The sequence below is a fragment of the Haemaphysalis longicornis genome, unplaced genomic scaffold (genome assembly GCF_048455015.1).
Source record: "Haemaphysalis longicornis isolate Haplotype H1 unplaced genomic scaffold, Haemaphysalis longicornis Haplotype H1 scaffold_74, whole genome shotgun sequence".
Classification (NCBI taxonomy): domain Eukaryota; kingdom Metazoa; phylum Arthropoda; class Arachnida; order Ixodida; family Ixodidae; genus Haemaphysalis; species Haemaphysalis longicornis.
The window spans coordinates 60,264-83,111 of NW_027526431.1; the positions used below are offsets into that span (position 1 = coordinate 60,264).

Here is a 22,848-nt window from a genome sequence, read left to right on the forward strand (position 1 = left end):
CTTGAGCGGGTAGCATAAAATCTAGTGTCGTGGTGACCGTGCGACCGTAAACCAATTGGAAGGGGGTCAGTACTGTAGTTTCTTGAACTGCCGTGTTGTAGGCGAATGTTACGTAAGTTAGAATGGCATCCCATGTTTTGTGTTCGACGTCGACATACATGGAAAGCATGTCGGCGAGGGTTCTGTTCAATATCTCGGTCAAGCCGTTGTTGTGTGGGTGGTATGCTGTCGTTCGCCTATGGGTGGTCTGAGTTAACCTCATGATAGACTGCATGAGTTTGGCTGTAAAGGCTGTCCCTCTGTCTGTTAGTACGACCTGCGGCGCCCCGTGCCGTAACAAGACGCTGTTCATAAAGAAATCCGCAACCTCACCCGACGTTGCCCGCACTACAGACGCTGTCTCCGCAGAGCGCGTAAGGTAGTCTGTCGCTACCACTATCCATCTGTTTCCCTTGGTTGACGTCGGAAACGGGCCAGGAAGGTCCATACCGACCTGCTGGAATGGTGCTGTAGGCGGTTTTATCGGCTGAAGAAGCCCTGCCGGTTTCAAAGGTGGAGTCTTCCTTCTTTGGCACTCACGGCAGCTTCTGACGTACTGCTGGACCGTTTGCCAAAGTGGCGGCCAGAAGTACTTTTGCCGTAACCTGGATACGGTACGGCTGACACCCAAATGGCCGGCTGAAGGTTCGTCGTGACAGGCATACAAGATTTCCGCACGCATGGCCGACGGCACAACGAGAAGAAACGCTTCCTTTGTGTTTCCCAAATTGCGTTTGTAAAGCACGCTATTCCGGAGCCTGAAGGAGGCGATATTGCGGATAAAAGCTGGCGGTATGCGAACTTCACGACCTTCCAGATGCTGGATAACGAGTAGCAGCTCTGGGTCAGTTCGTTGCAGTTGGGCCATTTCGGACGTGCTGACGGGTGCGGACGGACAACGACGGTGCGGACTACGTCGGACGTCAACGCGGGTGACATCGTGAGTAACTGAAATGCTCTGCATTTAAAAGATGATGCGTCCATGAAGACCGCATGAGGGTTGCCTTCAGACCGTCCAAGAAACGGTATATCCTCCTCTATTTCTTGGCCTGGTGAGTCGACAGGCGCTCGGGACAAGCAGTCGGCATCGTTATGGATGCGTTCGGACTTGCAGACGACCTTCATGTCGTACTCCTGCAGCCGAAGGCTCCATCTAGCAAGGCGCCCAGATGGGTCCTTTAAGTTTGCCAGTCAGCACAACGAGTGGTGGTCGCTGACGAGCTTAAACGGCCTACCGTAGAGGTATGGCCGGAACTTGCTGATGGCCCAGACTGCGGCGAGGCACTCTTTCTCGGTTGTGGAGTAATTTGCCTCCGCTCTAGAGAGTGTGCGACTTGCGTACGCTAGGACTCTTTCAGCACCGTCCTGCCACTGCACGAGAACAGCGCCTAGACCGACATTACTGGGTCTGTGTGTACTTCGGTATCCGCATGTTCGTCAAAATGAGCAAGAACCGGAGCTTTTTGTAGCCGGTTTCTCAGGTCATTGAAAGCGACTTCTTGCTCTTATTGCCACACAAATGGTTCATCGTCTTTTGTCAGGCGTGTCAAGGGTTCGGCGATGTCCGAAAAATTCTCAACAAAGCGTCTGTAATAAGCCGACAGTCCCAGGAAACGCCGAACAGCTTTTTTGTCAGCTGGTTTCGGGAAGCCTGCTACAGCTGCCGTCTTCTCAGGTTCTGGGGCCACTCTTTCCGCGCTGATAACGTGGCCAAGAAAACGCAGCTGTTTGTACCCAAAGTGGCACTTTTCCGTCTTTATAGTTAAACCAGCCGAATGAATAGCCTCCAGGACCAGCCGCAGTCTATGTAGGTGTTCTTCGAAGGATGCGGAGAAAACAACGACATCGTCGAGGTACACCAGACATGACTGCCATTTTAACCCGGTAAGACAGTATCCATCTTCTTCTTCTTCTTTAATACCTGATGGAAAAATAGGAGAGGTTGACGCTTTATAGAAGCGCCGGCTACTCCTTCTCGCGAAAGTTAGTGTTCGTAATAGACATTTCAAGAGTCTCAAACTCACTGGCCAGTTCGGCGAAGGCAGCTCTTGCGGGAGAGTTCTTGCAATGATTCATGGAGTCAATGGACACAATATACTGCAAACACAAATGTGTCCCTGGTGTCCCTTAATAGGAGTCAGCAACTATGGTAGACACTTGATGGTGGTTAGGGGAAACGTCACACACAACAGGAGATCACAAAGCACACAGAAGATTACAAACAAATCACACACTAAAGAAGTCACAATGTGCAGTACAGAATGGAGGAAGGAAAAACGGCACAACGAGAAACGCAATAAAACGTAGTGTGGGCAGTCATGGTTGGAGACTCTAAGCGCAATAATACCAAAGGTAGAGGAACATTTCCTACTAATAAAGTCCTAATAAAGCAGTCTCTAGAAAGAGTTTAAGAGCAGAAAAAGAACGCCGTCGCTGACTGGGTGTTGTCCATGGTCCGAGAACTTTGGCGAGGTTAAACGGCCTATTGTCTATGGACATGAGCACACTTTTAAAGTTCCTCCTGGCATCGTCATGTCGGGGACATTCTAAGATTACATGATGAATCGTTTCATCAGGATGACCACATAAACATCTTGAACTTTGAACTTTGCCGATTTTGTGGAGAAAGTGCTTTGTGTAAGCAGTGCCAATACGCAAGCGGTGTATAAGCGTCTCTAAGCATCTGGATGTAGGTGTTGGAATTTGGAATCGTAGTAAGGGATCAACCTCAAAGAGCAGGCTACTTTGGGACCGTTCGTCAAACCATGTAGCATGGCAAAGGCTGTCACTAGCTCTCGTTAAAATATGTCGCAAGTCCGAAATGTAGAGGGGCAATATGTCGGAGGTTGGAAATTGGTGCGCTTGGCGAGCTGCCACATCTGCCGCTGCATTGCCGGGAATATTGCAGTGGCCAGGAATCCATTGAAACACAATATGGTGCACCTCAGAGGCTCTCGTTAATGCTTTCAAAGTTTCATACACCAATGAATCGTTGAAAGCATTGCTAGTATGTTTCATAGATGCTAATGCTGCTTGAGAGTCAGAAAGAATCAACCAATTTTGTGGAACTGCCACACTGCCGATGAACCGCAAGGCCAACAGAACAGCGTAAAGTTCTGCCGTAGTTGAGGAAGTGTAATGGGACAGCCTAATTTTGTGTTCATAGTGTAGGGTCGGTATTACAAAAGCAGATGTAGAGGAGGTATGTAGACAAGACCCGTCTGTGTACACATGTGTGAAGCCAGGGTAGAGCATATATATTTGACAAAGAGACAGTTGCTGCGCAGCGACAGCAGGCAAATCCCCTTTTCGGAATAGACCCTGCACAGTTAACTGAATAGCAGGACTTGGAAGAAGCCATGGCGGATACACAGGATCACCTGGCCAAACCTCGTACATAGGTAAAATGCTTACATTTGCCTCCAGCGTCCTGTGCAACCTACAACCTTTCCTTTCTAAAAGACCTTGTTTAAGATGATGGCGGGAATGCTGGGTTGATAATCGAAAAAAATGCCGACACGTATCTACAGTTCGCATCACTGGGAAGGGAGGCTGGCGAGCTTCAGCAATTACCAGAGGACTTGACGATGGTCTGGGAACACCCAAACAAACGCGCAAACTCCTAGCCAGCAACCTTTGAAGTCTTTCTTCAGCGGTGTTGGAAAGCCCGTGCAGAATTGGCGCTGAATACGCAATTCTTTGCCTAATTAATGCAGAGCGAACCTGTAGTAGTGATGATGTACGTCCACCCCATGATGTGCCCGTAAGCCTACGAAGAATATTAATAATTGCATTGACATTTCCTTCAAGCATCTTGATGTGTGCAGCCCAGGAAAGTTGCCGATCTAATGTTACACCCAGAAAGCGATGTTCTTTTACGGTTTTAATAGGTTGACCTTCAAGGGAGAGAATGAAAGTTTTTAGTTGCTTCCTCGTGAAAGGCAACACGGCTGTTTTTGTATACGATAACGTCATCCCACACTCTTTTAGGAAGTTTCGCACACTAGTTAAACCTTCCTGTACGATGGACTGAAGGACGATGGATTGGGACCCGACGCCCATATGCAGACATCGTCGGCGTAAATGGAATGCTGCAAGCCTGGTGGCAATCTGCGTGGTAAGTTGACCATGACACAATTAAATAGGAAAGGACTGACGACACTACCCTGTGGTACTCCCTGAGAAGGAACGTGCTCGGAAGTACGACCGTTAGATGTTTCCATGACACAAACGATGCGCACATCTTGTGGAGCAGTGATGCGAAGCGGATATATCTATTTCTCCTCGACCCATATATTTTTCCTCGACCATGTATTTCTCGACCATCCTCGACCATCTATTTCTCCTCGACCCATATATATTTCTCCTCGACAGTATCCATCATTCGCTGGAATGTCGCGGGTGCTGAGCAAAGGCCGAATGGGAGCACTTTAAATTCATACAGTCCGTCAGGTGTAACGAACGCCGTTTTTTCCCGGTATCGCGTAAAATGATTGAGGCAACCGCACAAAACTCCATTAGGTACAGTTATAGCGACACAAAATAGAGCCAACTAAGAAAGAACACGAGATAAGCGCGGAAATGTGTTCCATAGCTATGTACAACTAGACCAACGGGCAATGTCTTCGGACAATCGACGGAATCAGGCACAACATCAGAAACAGTTTTTATGCACTAAATTATGTAAGCTAATCCCAGTAAACAGACTTGTAGTAACCCCGCGGCACCGAAAACAAGCAGCTTTTATGACGGATATTGTTCTTTATCTCCAACCCTCCATTTACTTGTAAAAGAAGGGTCTATCCTCTTGGGATAGGGACGACATTCACTCGGATTCAGCGCGTTTTCTGAACCAAACACTAAGTCCTCCTCTTGCTTTAAGAACAACTTCGAAGGCTTTATCCACCTCTTCAAGTGGCTGCGTGGCCTCCACGGTGTACTTGGACATGAGCTTGCCGAGCAGAATCTTTGCTTCCGCTACCACAAATTTCTGTCCTGTTAAAAAAAGTTTGGAAACCATATTTTAGTCTTGTCCATGGCAGCAGTGAAGCCCTGTTATTCCATGGTAAAGCAAGGCAAGTTCACGGCAGAGGAAAAACAGAGTGATCCTTCCCGAAGTTTAGGAAGATAACTATTCTGCCTGCCCCTTACAGATGAGTGCACGAAAACAATAAAAATAGACAAACATGGTCCCGGTTTTTCAAATACATTCAAGTAATATTTGAAATTCAGTTCAATTTCCGTTCAAATATTTTAGAGCTATGCTCGCTGTTTCTTATATTGCCAAACGCGTGCACTGAAGCTGCAAATACATTAATAGTTTTAGCCGCCTGTTGATATTCTCAGCTATTTTGATTAAAAATACTAAAAAGAAGCATATATATAGTTTTGATTCCTGAGTGTAGGCTTGCCGAGTGTAGGCTTGAAGTACCAGTATTATTATAAGAAGTATAAATATTATACTGGTCATCGGAACAAAAAAATGTACTACACATAGTTGCATTGAAGAGGCGCCTATTATTAGTAAAAGAAATTTTGGTAAGTGAGAAAAAATGACAGAATCGGCACATGGAGATAACCATACGGTGGTACTCCACACGACGACAAGAATTGAAGTACTCAGAAAAAAGGCTCATGTCCGCATCCAACAACAAAAAGGCAAACACTTTCGTAGTCTCACTTTACTGCTGGACTAAGAGTAAGAGAAGATGCAAATATATATATATATATATATATATATATATATATATATATATATATATATATATATATATATATATATATATATATATATATATATATATATATATATATCCGTAAAAGCTCGTTAATTCGGATCTCACGGGACCTGGAAAAATGTCCGAATGCTCAATTAATGAATGCATAGGAAAAACAACATCAAATCACGTTGGATAAGCATACCTTTAGTTGCTGAAGTACTTTGTAATAGTCGTCTGCTTTTTCGCGCAAATTCCGGCTGACATTACAATTTTTCTTAACTCTTCCAAGTGGCCAACAGGACACAAACTGTCGGAACTGCTCAGGAAAACGTCCTCGAATATCAAAAGCGCCTCACTGACTTCTCGTGAGGTGCGATGATGTCGCGGCTGCACCTCCTGGCATGACTCTTCGTCAGAATGGTGGTTGATGATGATAGCGATGCCTCTCAGGTTTCTGTTTCACTCCAGTGGTTCCAGTGCTGCTAATTTACCACACCTTTGTGGAGCGGCAGCCGTCAGTATTTGTCCGAATTAAGCTGTGCGGGGCCGAATTCTGACGAAATAACGAAGGTTTGATCTCATAGAACAACATGCGCTTTAGCCGGGACCAATAGAGCCATCCGAATTACCCGAATTTCCGAATTAACGGGTGTCGAATTAACGAGCTTTTATTTATATATATGTGTGTGTGAACGCTATATACTGCTGTCGAGCAGAGACAGTGTTCGTAAATATATTCACACCATGTTTCTTCCATCGCGCGTTCATTCTAGCACCTTATAATTGTCTGCCAACTGCTTTCAACAATTTATTTCCATTACAGTTCCGAAGTTACTTACCTAAACATACCCTAACTCCAGCAGAAAAGGGAATGAAGCTGAAGGGGTGCATGTTACGGGAATTCTCCGGCAGAAAGCGCTCTGGAATAAACTCTTTAGGATCAGGGTAGTGCTTTTTATTCCTGTGCAGAGCGTATATGTTGATCATGCACGTCGTGCCAGCCGGAACAGTGCAGCCGTCTGGAAAGTAGACAGTTGGTGAATTTGTAATTTCATTGGTACACATGAAGGGAATGAACCCGACACACTTGTTTTCAATTAGAGGCATTTAAGTGCTATGAAAATATTAGAATGAAATGATCTTAAATTTAAACTACCTTTCGCCTGCAGCATCTCCAAGAAGTTATGAATAAATGGTGGGAAATGGGTCGGCACTCACGCGCAACATATAACAATTAGAACGTCACCTAAAACAATAAATACCATGGCAGTTTCTTTATATGGCTAAAAAAAATTTCAGCCTCTTTAAATAATTGATGCTTGTATTTGCACGTTTCCTGATTGTATGCATGAAATGAAATGTTTTACTGGTTTCTGAGCACTGGACGAAACCTTATTTATCAAGGCACATCAAGCAACGACTACACTTCCGGAAACATTCAATTCCAGGCACGATGACGGTAAGGGGGGCGAAGATAGTTCTGCCCAGCAATAATTCTACGTACACTATTTTGCTGCAGTAAGCTCCGAAAAAAAAAAAAACCGAAAGGCACCTTTGATGAAGGAACAAATCCCTATTGCGCTTCAAAACTGCGTGCACATTTACCTCTTTAGCAGGCCCGAGTGGGCGGGATGGAGTCTGGAGAATAGGTTGGAGTGCCTAGGCCGAGACAGCGTCATCAAGGAGCGCAACACCCGGTACTCCGGCTGACTTAAAAAGTTGCCCTGGAACACTTCGTACCACCACTCGAAATTGAACGTGTTACGTTGGGCACGCGCCGCAAAAAGGCAAAACGCAAAGAGAGAGAGAGAGAGAGAGAGAGAGAGAGAGAGAGAGAGAGAGAGAGAGAGAGAGAGAGAGAGAGAGAGAGAGAGAGAGAGAGAGAAATACGTTCTTCATTTGAGACCTAAATACGTTCTTCATTTGAGTTGCAGGCACAAGACACCGCAGAGAGAGGCCTTCAGCGGGGTGATCGCCGTAGAGTTAGTGGCGAAGCGCGTGGGAGGAGGCGGTAATGGTGACAAGATGGTGAACCAATGTCTGTGTGTCCCTCGATAACTTCGCCGTCATGGGAGGAACAGAGCGCTCATGCTGTTCGGTGCGGTCTTCTCTCTCCTTACGAAGGCGAAGGAGTATCTGTCTCCGTCTCAGTTGTGCGAGTGCTTTTCTGACGGTGACATCGGGCGGGCTCGCATTATTGATTGGCAATGCTATCAGTGTGGTTGGTTGTCTAGCCGCAGATCGCGCCTCGCTGTGAGCTCACTCATTGCCCTCAATACCCGAGTGTGGGGGTACCCAAGAGATGGGCGCGGTAATGTTAAGGTGAGAGTGTCAAAAGGCGAAGAAAAGCGCACTCATCAGACATCTCGCCCACAGAATTAGTTTTGGCCTCCGCTTCTGTGAAGGAATCGTGGTAGCAGCAATAATAGTGACTCTACAAGAAGTAGCTGCTGCACAAGCAGCTGCTGGGGGGTAATGCCGACGTTGTGGACTATAGTCAACGTGGGCAGAATATTTGTCGACGAACCCATGTGAAAGAACAGCTTCGTGCGCTCATCTCCTAAGGTTATGCTTAGGGATCCTGTGCCGCTGCTAAGTCTTCGGTGGGGCGGAGAGTAGGGTACGTATTACATGGTTCATGCTCATTAACGGTTCCGCCATCATGCTAACCCGAGATTACCACCAGCACAAAATGCGAGCACACGCTATAGCTCTGGTATGTTGAATCATGAGGATGTTTTTCCCAGGTCGACTTCTGAGGTTGAGCAAAATGGCTCGTCCCAGGAAAAGGAAACATCTGCACCCAGGGAAGGTTCTAAGAAAGGGAGATGGAGCAGAGTCATAGAGTTGATGGATAGAACAACAGCAGCTCTAGGGACGAGGAGAAAAATATAAACTCCCTCCTCTACCAGGAACACAGCGGCACGTGAAGCCTGTCCAACCCTGTGAAATCGTAAACCAATTCCTTGTGAAATCCCTATAAGCCAAATGCCCAACCCCAGCTTGACCATCCCCTTCAGCGGCCCATGGTGGTCGTTTTGCCGGGCATTTCAATTGCCCAATCGGACGATTAGGTCGCCGAGCACGCCCACGTTCACGGGCCCGCTCCCGTTGTCGTCTTTTCGGGGCTGCCTGCCCTGAGGTGGAGAGGAGCAAGTGCAGCCTACCCATGGCGTCGCTTGCTTTGAACTTTTGCGTACGCAACCAAAAGCATCACCGACGGCGACACGAGTCATGCAATAAAAGATTCGATTGCAAATAGAGAGTTTTGGCATAGCGGCTCGCTTACCCTGGGGTAGCGGCACGGGGGGGGGGGGCAGGGTACCGGGACGCAGCAAGGGATGCGCACGCACGCACGGCCAGGCGGGCCGCCCGGCACCGGAACGAATGCCCGGATGCCCAGTCGGGTCCCGGTACCTACCGCCGCTAGCGTATCGTACGCTAGCCACTATGCTAAAATTGTAATATCACCACAAGAGTCGTAGGGCACTTCAGGGAAAGCGCGGTGGCGGCACTGGCGGTGACACCGGTAGGGCGTTCTGGAAACGGCGGCCGTATGCTCACAAAGCGCGTGTGCGTGCTATAGTATGCATCTGGCGCGGGTACACCCTAATTATTTGTTGTAATGGATGATGACGAACCCGGCCGTAGTCGTAGGCGGGGAAGGCAGAGAAAAGACACCACAGTGGACGCTCAACAGCAGATCAACAGATTGTCAAACCAGGTTTTCGACTTCACATTCTAAGAAAGTTCTAAGCATCCCCGGTAATTTTTTCTCGAGCAAGCTTTGAATGAGGTATGTGCATATGTGAGCAACAATGGAACTCCTACCGTGTGTCGCCTATCGTTTAAATTCTCTTGGATGACGATTGCATGCAAAAATGAGCAAGAAAGCCCCTACTCCGCTGAAGGTTTGCGCCTCAAAGCAAGGTGCTCTGGATGGCCGAGTTACTCATGACTCACCAAACACGAGGTCTTCATCAAGCTCCCGGCCAATCAGGGGAAACGGTGGACATAGACGGAAGGACTCCTGCAGATGCCCCGTTGAAAAAAAAATACTTTGTGTTATTATCTTTGCAATGTTAGCGACAAGAATGACGTCTGCGCTCCAATGTAAAGGGACGATAATGCACTCAGATCCGAAGCAGTAAAAATTGGGCATCCAAAATCTCGAAAACTTTTGTCATAATGCATGGTAATCCCTTAGCGGAACTGAAAGCATTTGATACATGCCGTTTCTTAAGTTGTGGAGTTAATGAAAAAGAGGCAATGTATAACATGCGAACGGTCTCTATATTTTTTTTTCTCAGAGTAGTAGCATGGGATCAAAAATGTCGGATGCTGTAGTTCTTTTAAAATGGCCAGAGTTACTTTTGACATCATGGATGCTGAGGACATACGCATAAACTACGACAGGAAGAGTTACGAGAGGAAGAGTTAAACACTGCTGTAAACGTTGGTGTCTGCGCTGTAATCTTTTGTTATGTATAAGCAGCATGGCCAGCTGTTTCTTAGTTACAAGTTATTCATAAAGTAAATTCATAGTCTGCGAGCGGCTGTGCGTCCTTATATATAATGGCAAATGTACACTCTAATGCATGTTGACACTTGTTGGGAGCATGCCAAACAAAAAACGGTATTTTTTTACAAACCTACACCATATAGGGCTCTTCAACTAATCATTGTATCGTGTCAGAAGCTGTTGCGCAAACGCTTGCGATTTTTAAAGAAGGTAACGAGGTAATAAGAAGGATGGTTAGTTTCTTCAGGTGTTATTCAATATTTCGGATCAGATAACAAGAAAGGCTCCGGCGTAGCGCCTGATATGCTTGGGAAGTACTAGTGCCTGCTGCCTGGGAACCGGGATGACGGCGAGATGGGTGTAGGTTTTTTCAGGGTTAGTGTAACTGAGACTGGGGAAAATTAGGCTGTGTTTCTGTGACGGGAACGATATTGACGCAAGTCCCTTGATCTGAGTGGGAGTCATGCACTTGTCGATAACTGGGAGTACAACGTCCATGGTCAATATCTAAGTGCTGATACAGGCTGTGTAAACAAATATTGGGCACGGAGGTAGTCGACCAACATTCCATGATTATTGCTGCACAAAATCTCACTTTACTTCAATTTGCTTTAACCGCCGTTGCAGAACGGCAGATGTTGAAAAAAGTGTGTCATCAAGGGCTTTCACCTTTGTACATTCTTGTTCCGTAACCCACGAATGCATGAAGAAATCCGCGTATGTAAGAGAGGAGACATACCTTTTGCGAGCCCAGAGCGTTAACGAATGGATGGTCATCTGGCTATCTCACTCAACGTGGTTCGGGGGGTCCGACCCTTTCTCTTCCCTAACTCCAGTGGGGGAACATGATTTTTCATACGTGCCCAATGTGCCTGAACACTCCTAGAGAATCTGCCGTTTGAAGAACCGTTTGTGAACGAATGCGTGGGCGAGTGACTGATTTATGAGTGCGCATGATGCGCCAGCATGCTGCTACTTCGCTTTCTAGTTGATCTTAACAGTCATTTTTCTTTGGGCGATATTGGTTTTTGTTCGGGCATTTATAGAGGTTACTAGGGTCTATAGAGAGGCGGCTGGGGCGATTTGTTGCGCTTGTGTGTTTGTCCAATTTTCGCCTTTCGCTCTACCGTCGGAACTTCCAAGGAAAACGACCGGTTAATTCATCTTTCGAAGGACTTGGTAAGAACAGCTAACATGACTGAATGCGATGAATTTTAAATGCAGAGCATTTCAGTAACTCACGATGTCACCCGCGTTGACGTCCGTAGTCCGCACCGTCGTTGTCCCTACTATATAAAAAAAATAGCATCTGGCGCCCAGTTTCGATCCCTCGACCCTGCGGGCGGAACGCAATGTAAATGGTGCTCTACCCACTGCGCCACAAAGCCGACACAGAATGGGACGCTATGAACGCACCTTATATCGTTTACTCATTCAAATTACTGCTGACGAGCGTTCTCTCGTCAGCAGTTCCCACAAGTGCAACAACATTAACGTAACGCAAACTACTTAACGGCGTGCGCCCCCGGAAATGCTCTGCATTTGATCGTGTCCCTCGCGAGGGGGATTTTTCACTGCGTCTTCTCTCGGTCGCGGGACCCATGGCGCCATCTGGCGGAGGCGCGGCACAACTTGTAGCACTTTGAAAAGATGCTGTGCCAGCCAGCTGTGTGTGTGCGTGCCGCACTTGTACAAATGGCGAGTGCATTGGCTGTCCACAGAGCAAAGCATTCGTGCAATTAAGCCGTTGCAGTCAGTCAGTATTGCCTCTCGGCGCACCGCGTGACTGTGGGCCTGTAGGCTTTCCTTCTCCGTGTGTCCGGGGCGCCCACTGATTAGTTGTCTTTGGTTCGCTTGTTTTATCAGTGCCCGCTTGCTTATGTAACCAGCCGCTGTTGATGCTGAAGCAACAATTATGAGCGTGCAGCCGTTTTATCGTGGGGTATGTGGCCTCTTCGCGCAGGAGTTGGACGACTTTGTAGTCAGGAACTAAGCGGCACAAGCGTTCGGCTCTCCCAGCGAAGGAGCCCCGAAGAAGGGGAAGACCCCCACGCGCCTATGCAAAGGCTGATTTTTTGTGCAAATCACGCTATATAAGTGATCGCTGATATCAGTTTCCTCGGCTCCTTTCCACCGGAGTTAGGTTATGTCTTGAAGTAAATACGGCAGCCACTTCGGGGTTGGGGGTCTGAGGGAAACGAGGAATTGAGATATGTTTTTGCTGCACGACGCTGCTCGACGTACAAACAAAGACACCAGCAGGGGTGCCCTGGATGCCGCGGACGGGGAGAGCTAGCGGGTGTGCTTTTCTGCGAATGCGTCCGGTTGGCGGAAGTTTCTCACCGCTGCTGAGATTTGAGAATCTTTTTTAAATACAGCCGGAAATCTGTAGCTCTTGTAAAATTCAGTCCATTTATTAAGTAGCTATCCACACTGCAACGGGGAATAACGGCATTTCCAAAAATGTAACAAAACGACGTAATTATCCTTTTCTAGCTGTCACAGATGCCATTATGTACTAATTGCGCAGTTTTTTGGTAGATTTCATAAGGCTATTTCTCACCCTTCCCTTCGTGTTTTTGGATGCCGCCATCTTCACATGTCTAGACCATCGATTCCGAGATGTTCGTCGTGAGCTAGACATCCTGCTACTGGGCGGCTTTTTCACGCACTTCCGGCCGAGATGAGTCGTCTGCACAGCATCGGCTCGCCGGCTGATCTGCCAGCGGAGTGCCGAAGTGCTTGGACATTTTACGACCAACAAAACAAGTGTAACCAAACACTTAATCGTTTGTATTGAATGCAACACGGCCATACCATGACATGGATATTGTCTTACCTGAGTACGTTCCATAAAGAAAGCGTTGAAGCCCCGTAGCACTGCTTTCGTGCAATCGCAGAGAACGCCCTGAGCCGAATGCCCGGGTATGACGCATACATTTTATTCAACTTCAAAACAATCCAGTGATGCGTTTCGAACGAACACAACGTCACAACATGCGTTGCAAGTCTGAACCGCGATTGACAGACGATGGGTTGCCTCCTCCTGCCCGTCGCAAATTCGACACTCACCTCGCGCGCGGTTTGCGCGGACGAACAGCAAATCACTCAACTCTGGCGCACAAGCCGAGATGGCTTTTAGCCACGCACACTGCACATACCCCATGCGAGGTTGAGTCGTACGTCACTCGAGAAAGATAATCCGGACCATGGGAAGCCCTATCCACCCGCAGAAGCACAACGTCGCATTTCGTCGCGAAACAAAGGCCTCCACAACACACACCATCGCCTCCTGTAATGCCAACGCATCTTGCACTTCCCAATGGGAGTGAGTGGTACGCCTGCAGTGCCCACATGTCGCGAGGTGGGGCGCAAGCTGAACCGGGATCACGCAACCGTAACTGACTCGTGGAGCGCTTTGTGCCTTGTTGCCAAGGCAACCGATGTTTGAAACTGTCAAAAAAGATGGCGCTCGCTCCATTTTTGACACGATTGAAATTACACACACGTATTCCCTTTCTGACGTTAGTGATAAGATGATGCCATTGCGTTCTATGTCCTGCGCCACAGGGCCATGATTCCGAAACTTTAGATAAAACGTGACGTGTTTTATAGCGCAGCTCTCAAGCTCCCCTCCTATGGTTTCGCGGCGTCCGTTAATATCAGTAATCTAACGTTGTGGTTGGGGTGGAAAAAGAAAAAAAGTATAGCTCACTACCTTGATGCAGCAGTCGAGGTACGGCAACTCTTTAAGGTCTCCCACGGTGAAGTTATGTTCAACGCCCCTTCCGAAAACATCGTCGAGCTCTTTCTGCAGCTTGGCTTGCTTGTCCTCGTGGAGCCCAAGCAAGTACAGGGTCCAGCTCATAGCCGCTGATGTGGAGTCCGCAGCCTGCAGCCAGAAGCATAAACCAGTCAATCAATAGAAATAAATTGTCTAACATGTATTTTGCGAGGTTATATCTTGCCCCCTTCCTAAGCTTGGCGAATATTTGAAAACGCCGAACATGATAGAAAATGCTGAGAAGGCTCTAAACACCACCTGAGGCGGGAAATGAAATGAGGCCTTCACTGTTAGCCGTTGCGTTTCTTGGTCTCGATGATCATGCCCTGCTGTTCCTCAATTTTAAATGCATTCATGTGCACCGAGAACAACGCAGAGTGTGTTTCACTCTCAATAAACAATTACTGCGGAATCTGAATTTCTAGAAATAGGCTTTTCTTTACTTTTATAGCCCTTTTATCCGAACCAAAATGACCTGTACAAAGCTCGAAGTCTCACCAACTTGACAAGGAAACGAGTTTCAATGCGTTCGGAGATAAATGCGCTTAATAAGTTCTGATCAGGTTGATTTGTGCTTAATAAGTCACCACTTTGCTTTAGGTGCAACGGTCACCATAACAAAGCCGCTATTTCTACATAACTTGTGAACTTCCCAGCGCGTGCGGCAATGGCATGTGGGAGCATTTGCGTACTATCCAGTATCTTCTTACGGCGTTCTATACCAAGTTGTTCTACCATTGGCTACGTGAACAAAGTGATGAAAAATGTCCCGATGGCATTTAGAAAATGTTGTATTTACTCTCAGTAAAGGAAGCGGTGCATAAGGCATTTTTAATAAGCAGATTTGTGTCTGGTCGCAAAATCAAGACAAACAGTTGACAAAACTTCAGGCAACATAATAGAGTTAGCTTTGAGTGAGGTGTAGGCTTGTGCCCGGGTGTCTTGTCAGAAAATATGTGTTTATCATTTTCAGAGCCTTCATGAAAAGTAAATTTTCGTACGTTGTAGTCCTAATGAAATAAATCTCTTGTTCTAGGCTTTTCAAGGTCTCATTTAATTGTAATAATTTTTTCATAATATTTGAGGCATGCAGAAGATAGCCGGTAGTCCACACCAATGGGTTTAAAATAATCTGCTTAAGCAGCGGGAAGCAAAACTGCGTGAAACACCGTATCACTCAAAATATTGCTCAAATCAAATATATTGCTGGAACTGTTAAAAGAGACCAAAAAGAACTGTTTTGTGCAAAAAAAATCTACGTTTTACAATCATCACAAATAACTGGATTTTCATTCTAAATGAACGTGTGACTTTCCCATAATGGCAGGAGTTTCTCACAACGATGAAAACTTCGCACTACTACGCAAAACTGCTGCATATGCCTACTGCAGGCGCATAAATATTGCTGGACTTGCTACTGAACGTAAAACAATGGACACATATTTTCGCCTACGTTGTACTTCAGATGCACTGCTAGCTCGGAACGCATCACTGGTAGCAGTCGGAAGCTAATTCTGATCTTGTCTATATTAACAAAGTGCACTCGTCTGAGCGTAATCCATAACCCATGACAAAGACGAGTAAATATCAGAGCAACATGTGAAACTGACGGCGAACATGATAGAGGTGCCGTCTGACTCAAGCTCCCTCAACGAGTAAGACGGGCAAGAAATGTGCTTCTCCACTCCAACATCCAGAGGAAGTCGGAATGACGATTCGTCGTTCACTTCGTCGAAATGGCTGTAATCCTGGTCATCGGCCAGATTTAGAAGCTGCGCTTTTTTCCTCTGGATCACCTGGAAAAGGAAGGATTTTCTTCGCTTGAATATCAACTGCTACATGCGGGAAATGTGGCTTTCTTGCTAGCTGAACTATGAAAGGATCAATTCTATCAAAAGCGACGCTCTAAAATTGCTAAATTTGCACGATATTCTTCTACTATTGGAGTGCTATCACTTAAAAACCTACGACGTCAACGACGATGATTTTATTTTTATTTATGAAATACTGCAGGCCATAAAAATGGCCCAAGCAGGAGTGGGAGGTGGTACAACGATAATGATATGACCAATTACACAGTCGTACAGGTGTAGAAAAAAAAACGGGAAAAACAGACAGGTATACAAAATATTCACAAGTAACATTAATCACACTTCAAAGTAATTTTCCAAAGATTTTAGTACATTTCCAGACTCAAAAATATGGTGCGGCAGTTCGTTCCAGTCTGTTGTTGTGCGTGGGAAAAAAGAGTACTTGAAGTTGCTAGTGCGTGCAAAGATAGGTGTGAATTTGTAAGAATGGTATCCTCTAGTAGGGCGTGAAGATAACGTAGTGAGGACGTGCGAAAGTTTCATGATGCTGTTTTTCCTGGATAGTTGAAAAATAAATTTAAGTCTCGCTAGTTTCCTTCGGGATTCTAAAGTTGGAATTTTGTTATTAATCATTAGTTCTGTCGGGGAGTCAGTCTGGCGGAAGCGATTGTAGATAAACCGAACAGCTAATCTTTGGACTCTATCAAGATTGTTAATATCTTTTTTAGTGTGCGGATCCCAGACTTCAGACGCGTACTCTAAACAAGGCCGGACTATTGTGTTAAATGCGAGGAGTTTAGTTTTAGCGGGAGAGCTTTTGAGGGTGTGCCTTAGTAACCCTAATTTTCTACGAGCAGATGAGCAAATCTTTTCAATGTGGCAGGACCAAGTTAAATTGTTGGTGATTGTTGGTGATATTGCAGCAGGCTGTAGTTTTGTCTTCATGAGTGAGTATTTAGTAATGATATGCGCCGCCTTTGTACATGAACTGATAGTTGGCTCTTAAACGTTCTGACATATCACTTGAGTTGTGGCGATACCAGTTGCGTGGAGAGCATCGCCTGGCAGTGAAACTGAAGCTACGGTAGGCCCAAAGCGAAGGACACCTTTGCTCGCGGGGCTGTTTGATTTCCCGCGGAAGCCAGCATATTTTGCCTTAAGTTCCTTTGATTATTTGTGCGAAATATACGGGTTTGTTACCGCAGCTGGACGGCTAGGTCCCACCGCATAAATTGTATATTTTGTATTTATCTGTCGTCGATTTTTGACTCCTTTGGGTAACCAGTGAAACCACCATTTCATCGCAGCACTTTTAATGGATCTGGATGAAATAATTAAATTATGTATTTGCTCATTTTCACCAACGTCTGTACAAAGCAATCAGCAGAAATTACCGAAGGTTGTTTGAAAGCATTTCTTTTTCAAATATCGGACTCAAGGTTATTAATAAACCGCACGGCAATCAGTGCATTTGTAGGTCAACCGTAGCTGAAGAAAATTCGCATATTTACCTAATACTGAGCATTCTAAGGTAGAGTTCAATGCCACCATCATCCGGGCTTATCCAGAATAGCGATTAGTTTTCACTGGCACATATAAACTCTCGGCATACTTATTGCTGATTCCGGGTCTGCTAACTATTCGTATGATCGTCCTGCTCTATTTAGTAAATACCAATGGTAAGCATCAACAGCTATTCGAGATACAGTTTACGTTCCCGCGTGGGTAGCATAGGCCGTGTGGAATTCCCGCGTGTAGATGGCGGGGGGTTTTGTTTCGGGCAAAAGGTTTCAGAAAATATTCATATCCCACAGACCGGCCACTCTCTGAATTACTTGAAATCAGCCCGAAAAGCATAACACAACAGGAGAAAAGTGAAGAAGAATGGACCTAAATAAACAACCGAAGGTTTATTGCTGCATTATTTTATTGCCAATCTACACAAGAACAACTAATGGTCGCCAAAGCTAGCAGCTCTTGTGGAGCCACTAACTGTTGTGTAGACAACAATTTTTTGTGCAGACAATAAAAATAAATGGAGTTTGTTTTTGCCTAGGTTTGTTATTTACCTATTGTTTATTCAGCACCGTGTTTGTGACGCGTCGTTGTCTTGTGTGATTTTTTTGACGGTGTTACAGGCTTAATTCAATAACTCGTCCAATCGTGTGTGCTAGCTTCAAAGTATAATAAGTCCATTACTAAACAGCGCAACAAAAACACGGACTTTAGCTGAGGTACACTGGACGAGCGCTCGTCCTGTATACCTCAGCTAAAGTCCGTGTTTTTGTTGCGCTTGTTAGTAATGATGGATAACCAATTCGCCCAATACTGCACTTTGTATAATAAGACTTTCCACCAGAAATCCAAAAACATCTAATAAACAAATTTTTACACATATAGACTTCAATCTAGAGTATGATACCATCAAGTGAATACAAACTGACTTTTTAACGAAATGTGCACGCGTGAGGAGATAGTTCCGCAATACAGGAGAGACTCATACAAGTCGGTTGACACTGCTAGTTCATACAAGAGTCAGGAGGAAGCGAAATCTGCCCAAACTACGAAACACGACGTTCAAATGGTCTACTCACCGCAAGGTGCAAGTTTCCGATATTCCGAACTGTGTGATTCCACACCTTGCCTTCTTTAGTCATATTGTAAATTCCTTGAATCCACAGCCATGGCCGGAAACACCGTATGGTGATCAGGAGCGTAAGGCTTTAAGTAAAGTGAAAAAAAGAACAATGCGGTAGCATTGACATCTCTATATGCCCCCTTCTTTGTGGTTTCCCCAAAAAGACTTCAAGGTACACGCAGGAATTGACGGATGTTGCCATGCAAGTGAGCGCGAACGAATTACGAACCAACGAATTGGTACAGTAAAACGAAACAGTAAATATTTACTTTGTAATTTCCCGTATCACGCACTTCGTTTCCCTTTAGATGAGCGGGAGTAGGCAAGTCTCACAACAAATTTCTCACCGTTGAAACATACATTTTTTTGTTAGGCTCAAGACTTCATTGGTTAGCCCAAATTACATGACAAACTGACATTTTATTTAACCTCAAAACAACATGAGTTACGGAAATTTGCACTACCTGCTTGCGCTGACAGCTAAGCACAAACGAAGCTTAACAGTAGACTTTAATGGCTTGTTACCCATTTTTTTTTAATGAGAAAAACAGAGATTCTGTGAAAACATTCATAACTTCGACATTGTAACAAGCGCTAAAGGAAGCTGACTCGGAAAAGACGACTGACCCAAGACGGGCGCTACCATCAAGCGGTGAAATATAATACAAAAACTGCAACATATGTATTGCCACGACGCAACCACTGTTCGCAAGAACTGAAAAGAGGCCTTTAATAAGGAGAACTTGTTCCTTGCTCTATAACCTGAGGAATCACCGATGACTAATTCTTAGAGCATGCGCTCACGGAGATCTCCTGTGGCCATTGTCGCAGTTGAGCATTGGTGATGATGGTACGACTTAAGGGACACACCCGCTGTGAGGGATTGCTGCTGCCAACCGGCAGCAATGCTGCTGCGAATGCGGCATCAGCGTTGTTGTTTATGTTGTAGTACGGGTTAAGCACTTGACAACATAATTGCGCAGAAAACGCAAAATAGACGTGTGATACTGCTTTCACAACAACAGTTTGGATTGTTATTGAGGTACGCTTGTTGGAAGCGTTGTTGCATTGATAAGTTAAGCAGCTAATACAAAATGGCTCAGCGCATAAGTGTTCGTACAAAGGTCCAAGTTATTTAGCGCTCGTTACCATTTCAAAGCGCTACCACCAATTAGGGAAAGCTTGTGCATTAATAATTGAGAAGCACGAGGCAGAAAAACAAAATTTTAGAAAAACAGTATTCTTTATTATCGGGATACTGGTTTATGAACTGTCTGCTTATGTCCCCCAGAAGTTGACAATGCAGTCAAGAAGGTAGTAATTGTGTTTTTGTTCACATATTAGGAGACACAAGGAAGCTAAAAAACTAATTTTGTAAATAATGCTTGAGATGACATTACTCGGTAGTTCATTAACTAAAATACTGGCAATATTTTATTGCATTTGCTGAGCGTTTTTCTGCTCATGCTGCGTTATTCTGATTGTTTTAATATCAGCTCGGTTTGCTAGCATTAAAAGCATTCGGTAGCCGGCCTTCACTGAAATCGGTTAGAGAGTTTTGACATAGCGGGTAGCGTCCGCTAAAGCTACGGTGGTGGGTTCCGGGACCCACTAGGAAGGTGTACATTCATTCCGGTAGGGTGGATTAGTTCCGCGGGCCGGCCTTCACCATGCCAGCGCATTCGCTTCTCTGAGGGGCAACCTCGTAGCCTTCCCTGCGCGCGCCTGGGCATTCGGGTCCCGGTAACCCGCCACCGTGCTTAGCTTAGCGCCAGCAATGTATGCAAAACATAATTAACAAAACCCATTCGAAGGCCTAGGTACAAAAATTAAGGCATAGAAGTCTTTTATGTTGTTGTTGAACTTACAACTGCACGAAGTCACTAAAGCCAGGCTTTGCTTTCAATCACTAAGTATGTCAAGCTTTCAGCGGTAGCCTCAAATGGTGTACAGAAAGAAACTGCTATTAGGGAGTGAAGGCGGTTTGATGATAGGCTTTTTTGCTTAAATGTCAAAATATTTTCACCGGTTACAAAAGAAACAAGTACGAAAGTGTTTATAACGGACTCACCAGTTAAACCAGCGGGCGTACTCTGGCCGTTTTCCATCCTGTAATCCGAGGTCAATGCCTAACGTGGCTCCTGAATTAACAAAATAAGGAGAGGCTTGCTCAGAAATATTTCTTGAACGTTTAAAATTGCTCAAAGTACGAGCAGTTCAAAAACAAATCACTAGTGTTTTATATCAGCCATTTTTACGCTGAGAGACAGCAAATAATTTGTAGCATGCATTTTCACTTGTCCATGTGGAAAGCTTTAACGAAAGATGTTATAAAAAGAAGACAACCCCATGTCTTGTAAGCTTTTCCTGTGGTTGTGAGCGCTAACGCATGAATGTCCAGCCCAACTCCAGAGATGACCTGTTTAGCCTAACGTTGTCCAACGACTTCGTAATCTTACCGCTGGACACGCTTTTCTTTGCAGTTCTCTTATACGTTCCACCGTTGATCGTTCATGCTGTCGTCGAATGGGAGAGTTAACGACCTATGATGAATTTCGCTGCCCGTTCTATTCCTTTCTGCGGCATGCTGCAGGGATTACGACCTGTGGCTGCTGCGAAGTTAAAGCTCGCGCAGCTGAAATCCTCGCAAAGTTGAACTGGCCGTTGTTTTATCAGGGACGGCGGCGCTGGATGCCGGATTTCTCCCTTAAGTTGGGGTAGTTATATGCCTTGTGATATACATGTTTTGCGCAAGACAACACAACCGTCCTTCTAGCGCATTGCTCTCAGCTTTGTCAGCGCTGTTCGAAATAAAAGCACCAGATAAGTTCCAACTCTTCCACCGTGCCCGAAGTGCACCGACCTAACAGCTAGCACAGTGACGTCAGTGCAACCTATCCGGAGGAGCTGTTTTACTGTTAGAGATTTCGGACGCCCTTGTTTTCCCTTCAAGGAGCCATTTAAGGCTTTTAACTTAAGAATTTTTCTTGCTTCGGAAAAGTTCTGCTAGACGAACGGATAATTTAACAGCAGACCATTTTGGGTCATTTTTTGGCGTTCTGGTATATACGTTAGTAACATTGTGGGGTCAAAGAAAGAAAAAAAAAAACAGGTTAGCCCTTATTGCTGTTTCCCGTCCAGGCTAGTTCAGCAATAACATCGACTAGGCTCAAAATGTAAAACTTGCCTCGTAGCCCATGTGTTAAAGGTACGGTGTTTTGGGTGACGGGCGTCATTTTACTAAACTTATAATCATAGTGACGAACTGATGTTCAGCAAAAAGGGCTTTCAAACACGCAGACCACCCGACAAGAAACTTTGTGGAGTGCGGTAAATCCCAGTATTTATGAATATCCTGTAGCGCTGAGAATTATGATAGTCCCTGAGTTGCATGCTTCCTGGTTCTTGCTTGCACGGTTGACTAACATGAATCGAATATTACGAAGACAATGCTTTCGAGCTGAATAACCGAACAATTTACGTTCGTGTAGTTTTCGCAACCACACACACACACACACACACGCACACACACACACACACACACACACGCACACACACACACACACACACACACACACACACACACACACACACACACACACACACACGCACACGCACACGCACACGCACACGCACACGCGCACGCGCACGCACACACACACACACGCACACACACACACACGCACACACACACACACACACACGCACACACGCACACACACACACACACACATAAATGTACTCACGGCCAATTATGTCGAGAACGCACTTCTGGATGTTCTTGTAGCAACTGATCGGCTGGTCTGGCAATTCAGCAGCCATAGATGCGATTCGCTTCGCTAAAACAGCGCCATGCTTGTTGAAAAGATCTACGCAGTTTTCCAGGTGCTCCTTGTTGAAGGCGCTCTTGAAGAGCTTTGCCTTTTTCTTCCAGGGGTCTCCCTTGCTGTAAGGGACGACAACTTTCTCGAAGTGGCGACAACACAGGAATCAAAGGAAAATAAACAAATCGAGGAGCACATCAATCGAGAGAACACGATCGTGTGCAATCGCACATATGTATATGGCAACATTTGTTGTATCCACAATGTGATTATAAATATATGTCGAAATGGGTAACAGCTTCATGGTTGTGGGAACGGTTGCTGTAGGGGAGCGGTGCCACGAAATGACGTAGCCCCTACATTTTATCTTGTTGCGTCATGAAGCATCAAAATGTGTAACCTAACTCCAAAGTTTAAAAATGTGAACAGCCGAGTTGTTTAAGCTCTGTGATTCGCCTTCAATAAATAAAAAAATGCCAAGGAAATGCCGAGCGCCCGTGATCGTGCGTT

The 22,848-nt window shown here is 45.6% G+C and overlaps 1 protein-coding gene across 1 annotated transcript in view; it reads right to left on the reverse strand.

Moving 5' to 3' along the window:
- Nucleotides 1-4,329: 4,329 nt before the first annotated feature.
- LOC144148044 (cytochrome P450 4V2-like) overlaps nucleotides 4,330-22,848 on the reverse strand; it is a 40,640-nt gene continuing 22,121 nt past the window's right edge. Inside the window, exons 4-11 of the mRNA XM_077679644.1 lie at nucleotides 22,261-22,460; nucleotides 20,586-20,655; nucleotides 18,471-18,597; nucleotides 15,676-15,861; nucleotides 14,000-14,173; nucleotides 9,723-9,789; nucleotides 6,599-6,778; nucleotides 4,330-5,034 (exon numbers count right to left, since the gene is read on the reverse strand). Coding sequence (XP_077535770.1) covers nucleotides 4,865-5,034; nucleotides 6,599-6,778; nucleotides 9,723-9,789; nucleotides 14,000-14,173; nucleotides 15,676-15,861; nucleotides 18,471-18,597; nucleotides 20,586-20,655; nucleotides 22,261-22,460 — 1,174 coding nt within the window. The 3' untranslated portion in view covers nucleotides 4,330-4,864. The remainder of the gene's footprint in view (nucleotides 5,035-6,598; nucleotides 6,779-9,722; nucleotides 9,790-13,999; nucleotides 14,174-15,675; nucleotides 15,862-18,470; nucleotides 18,598-20,585; nucleotides 20,656-22,260; nucleotides 22,461-22,848) is intronic.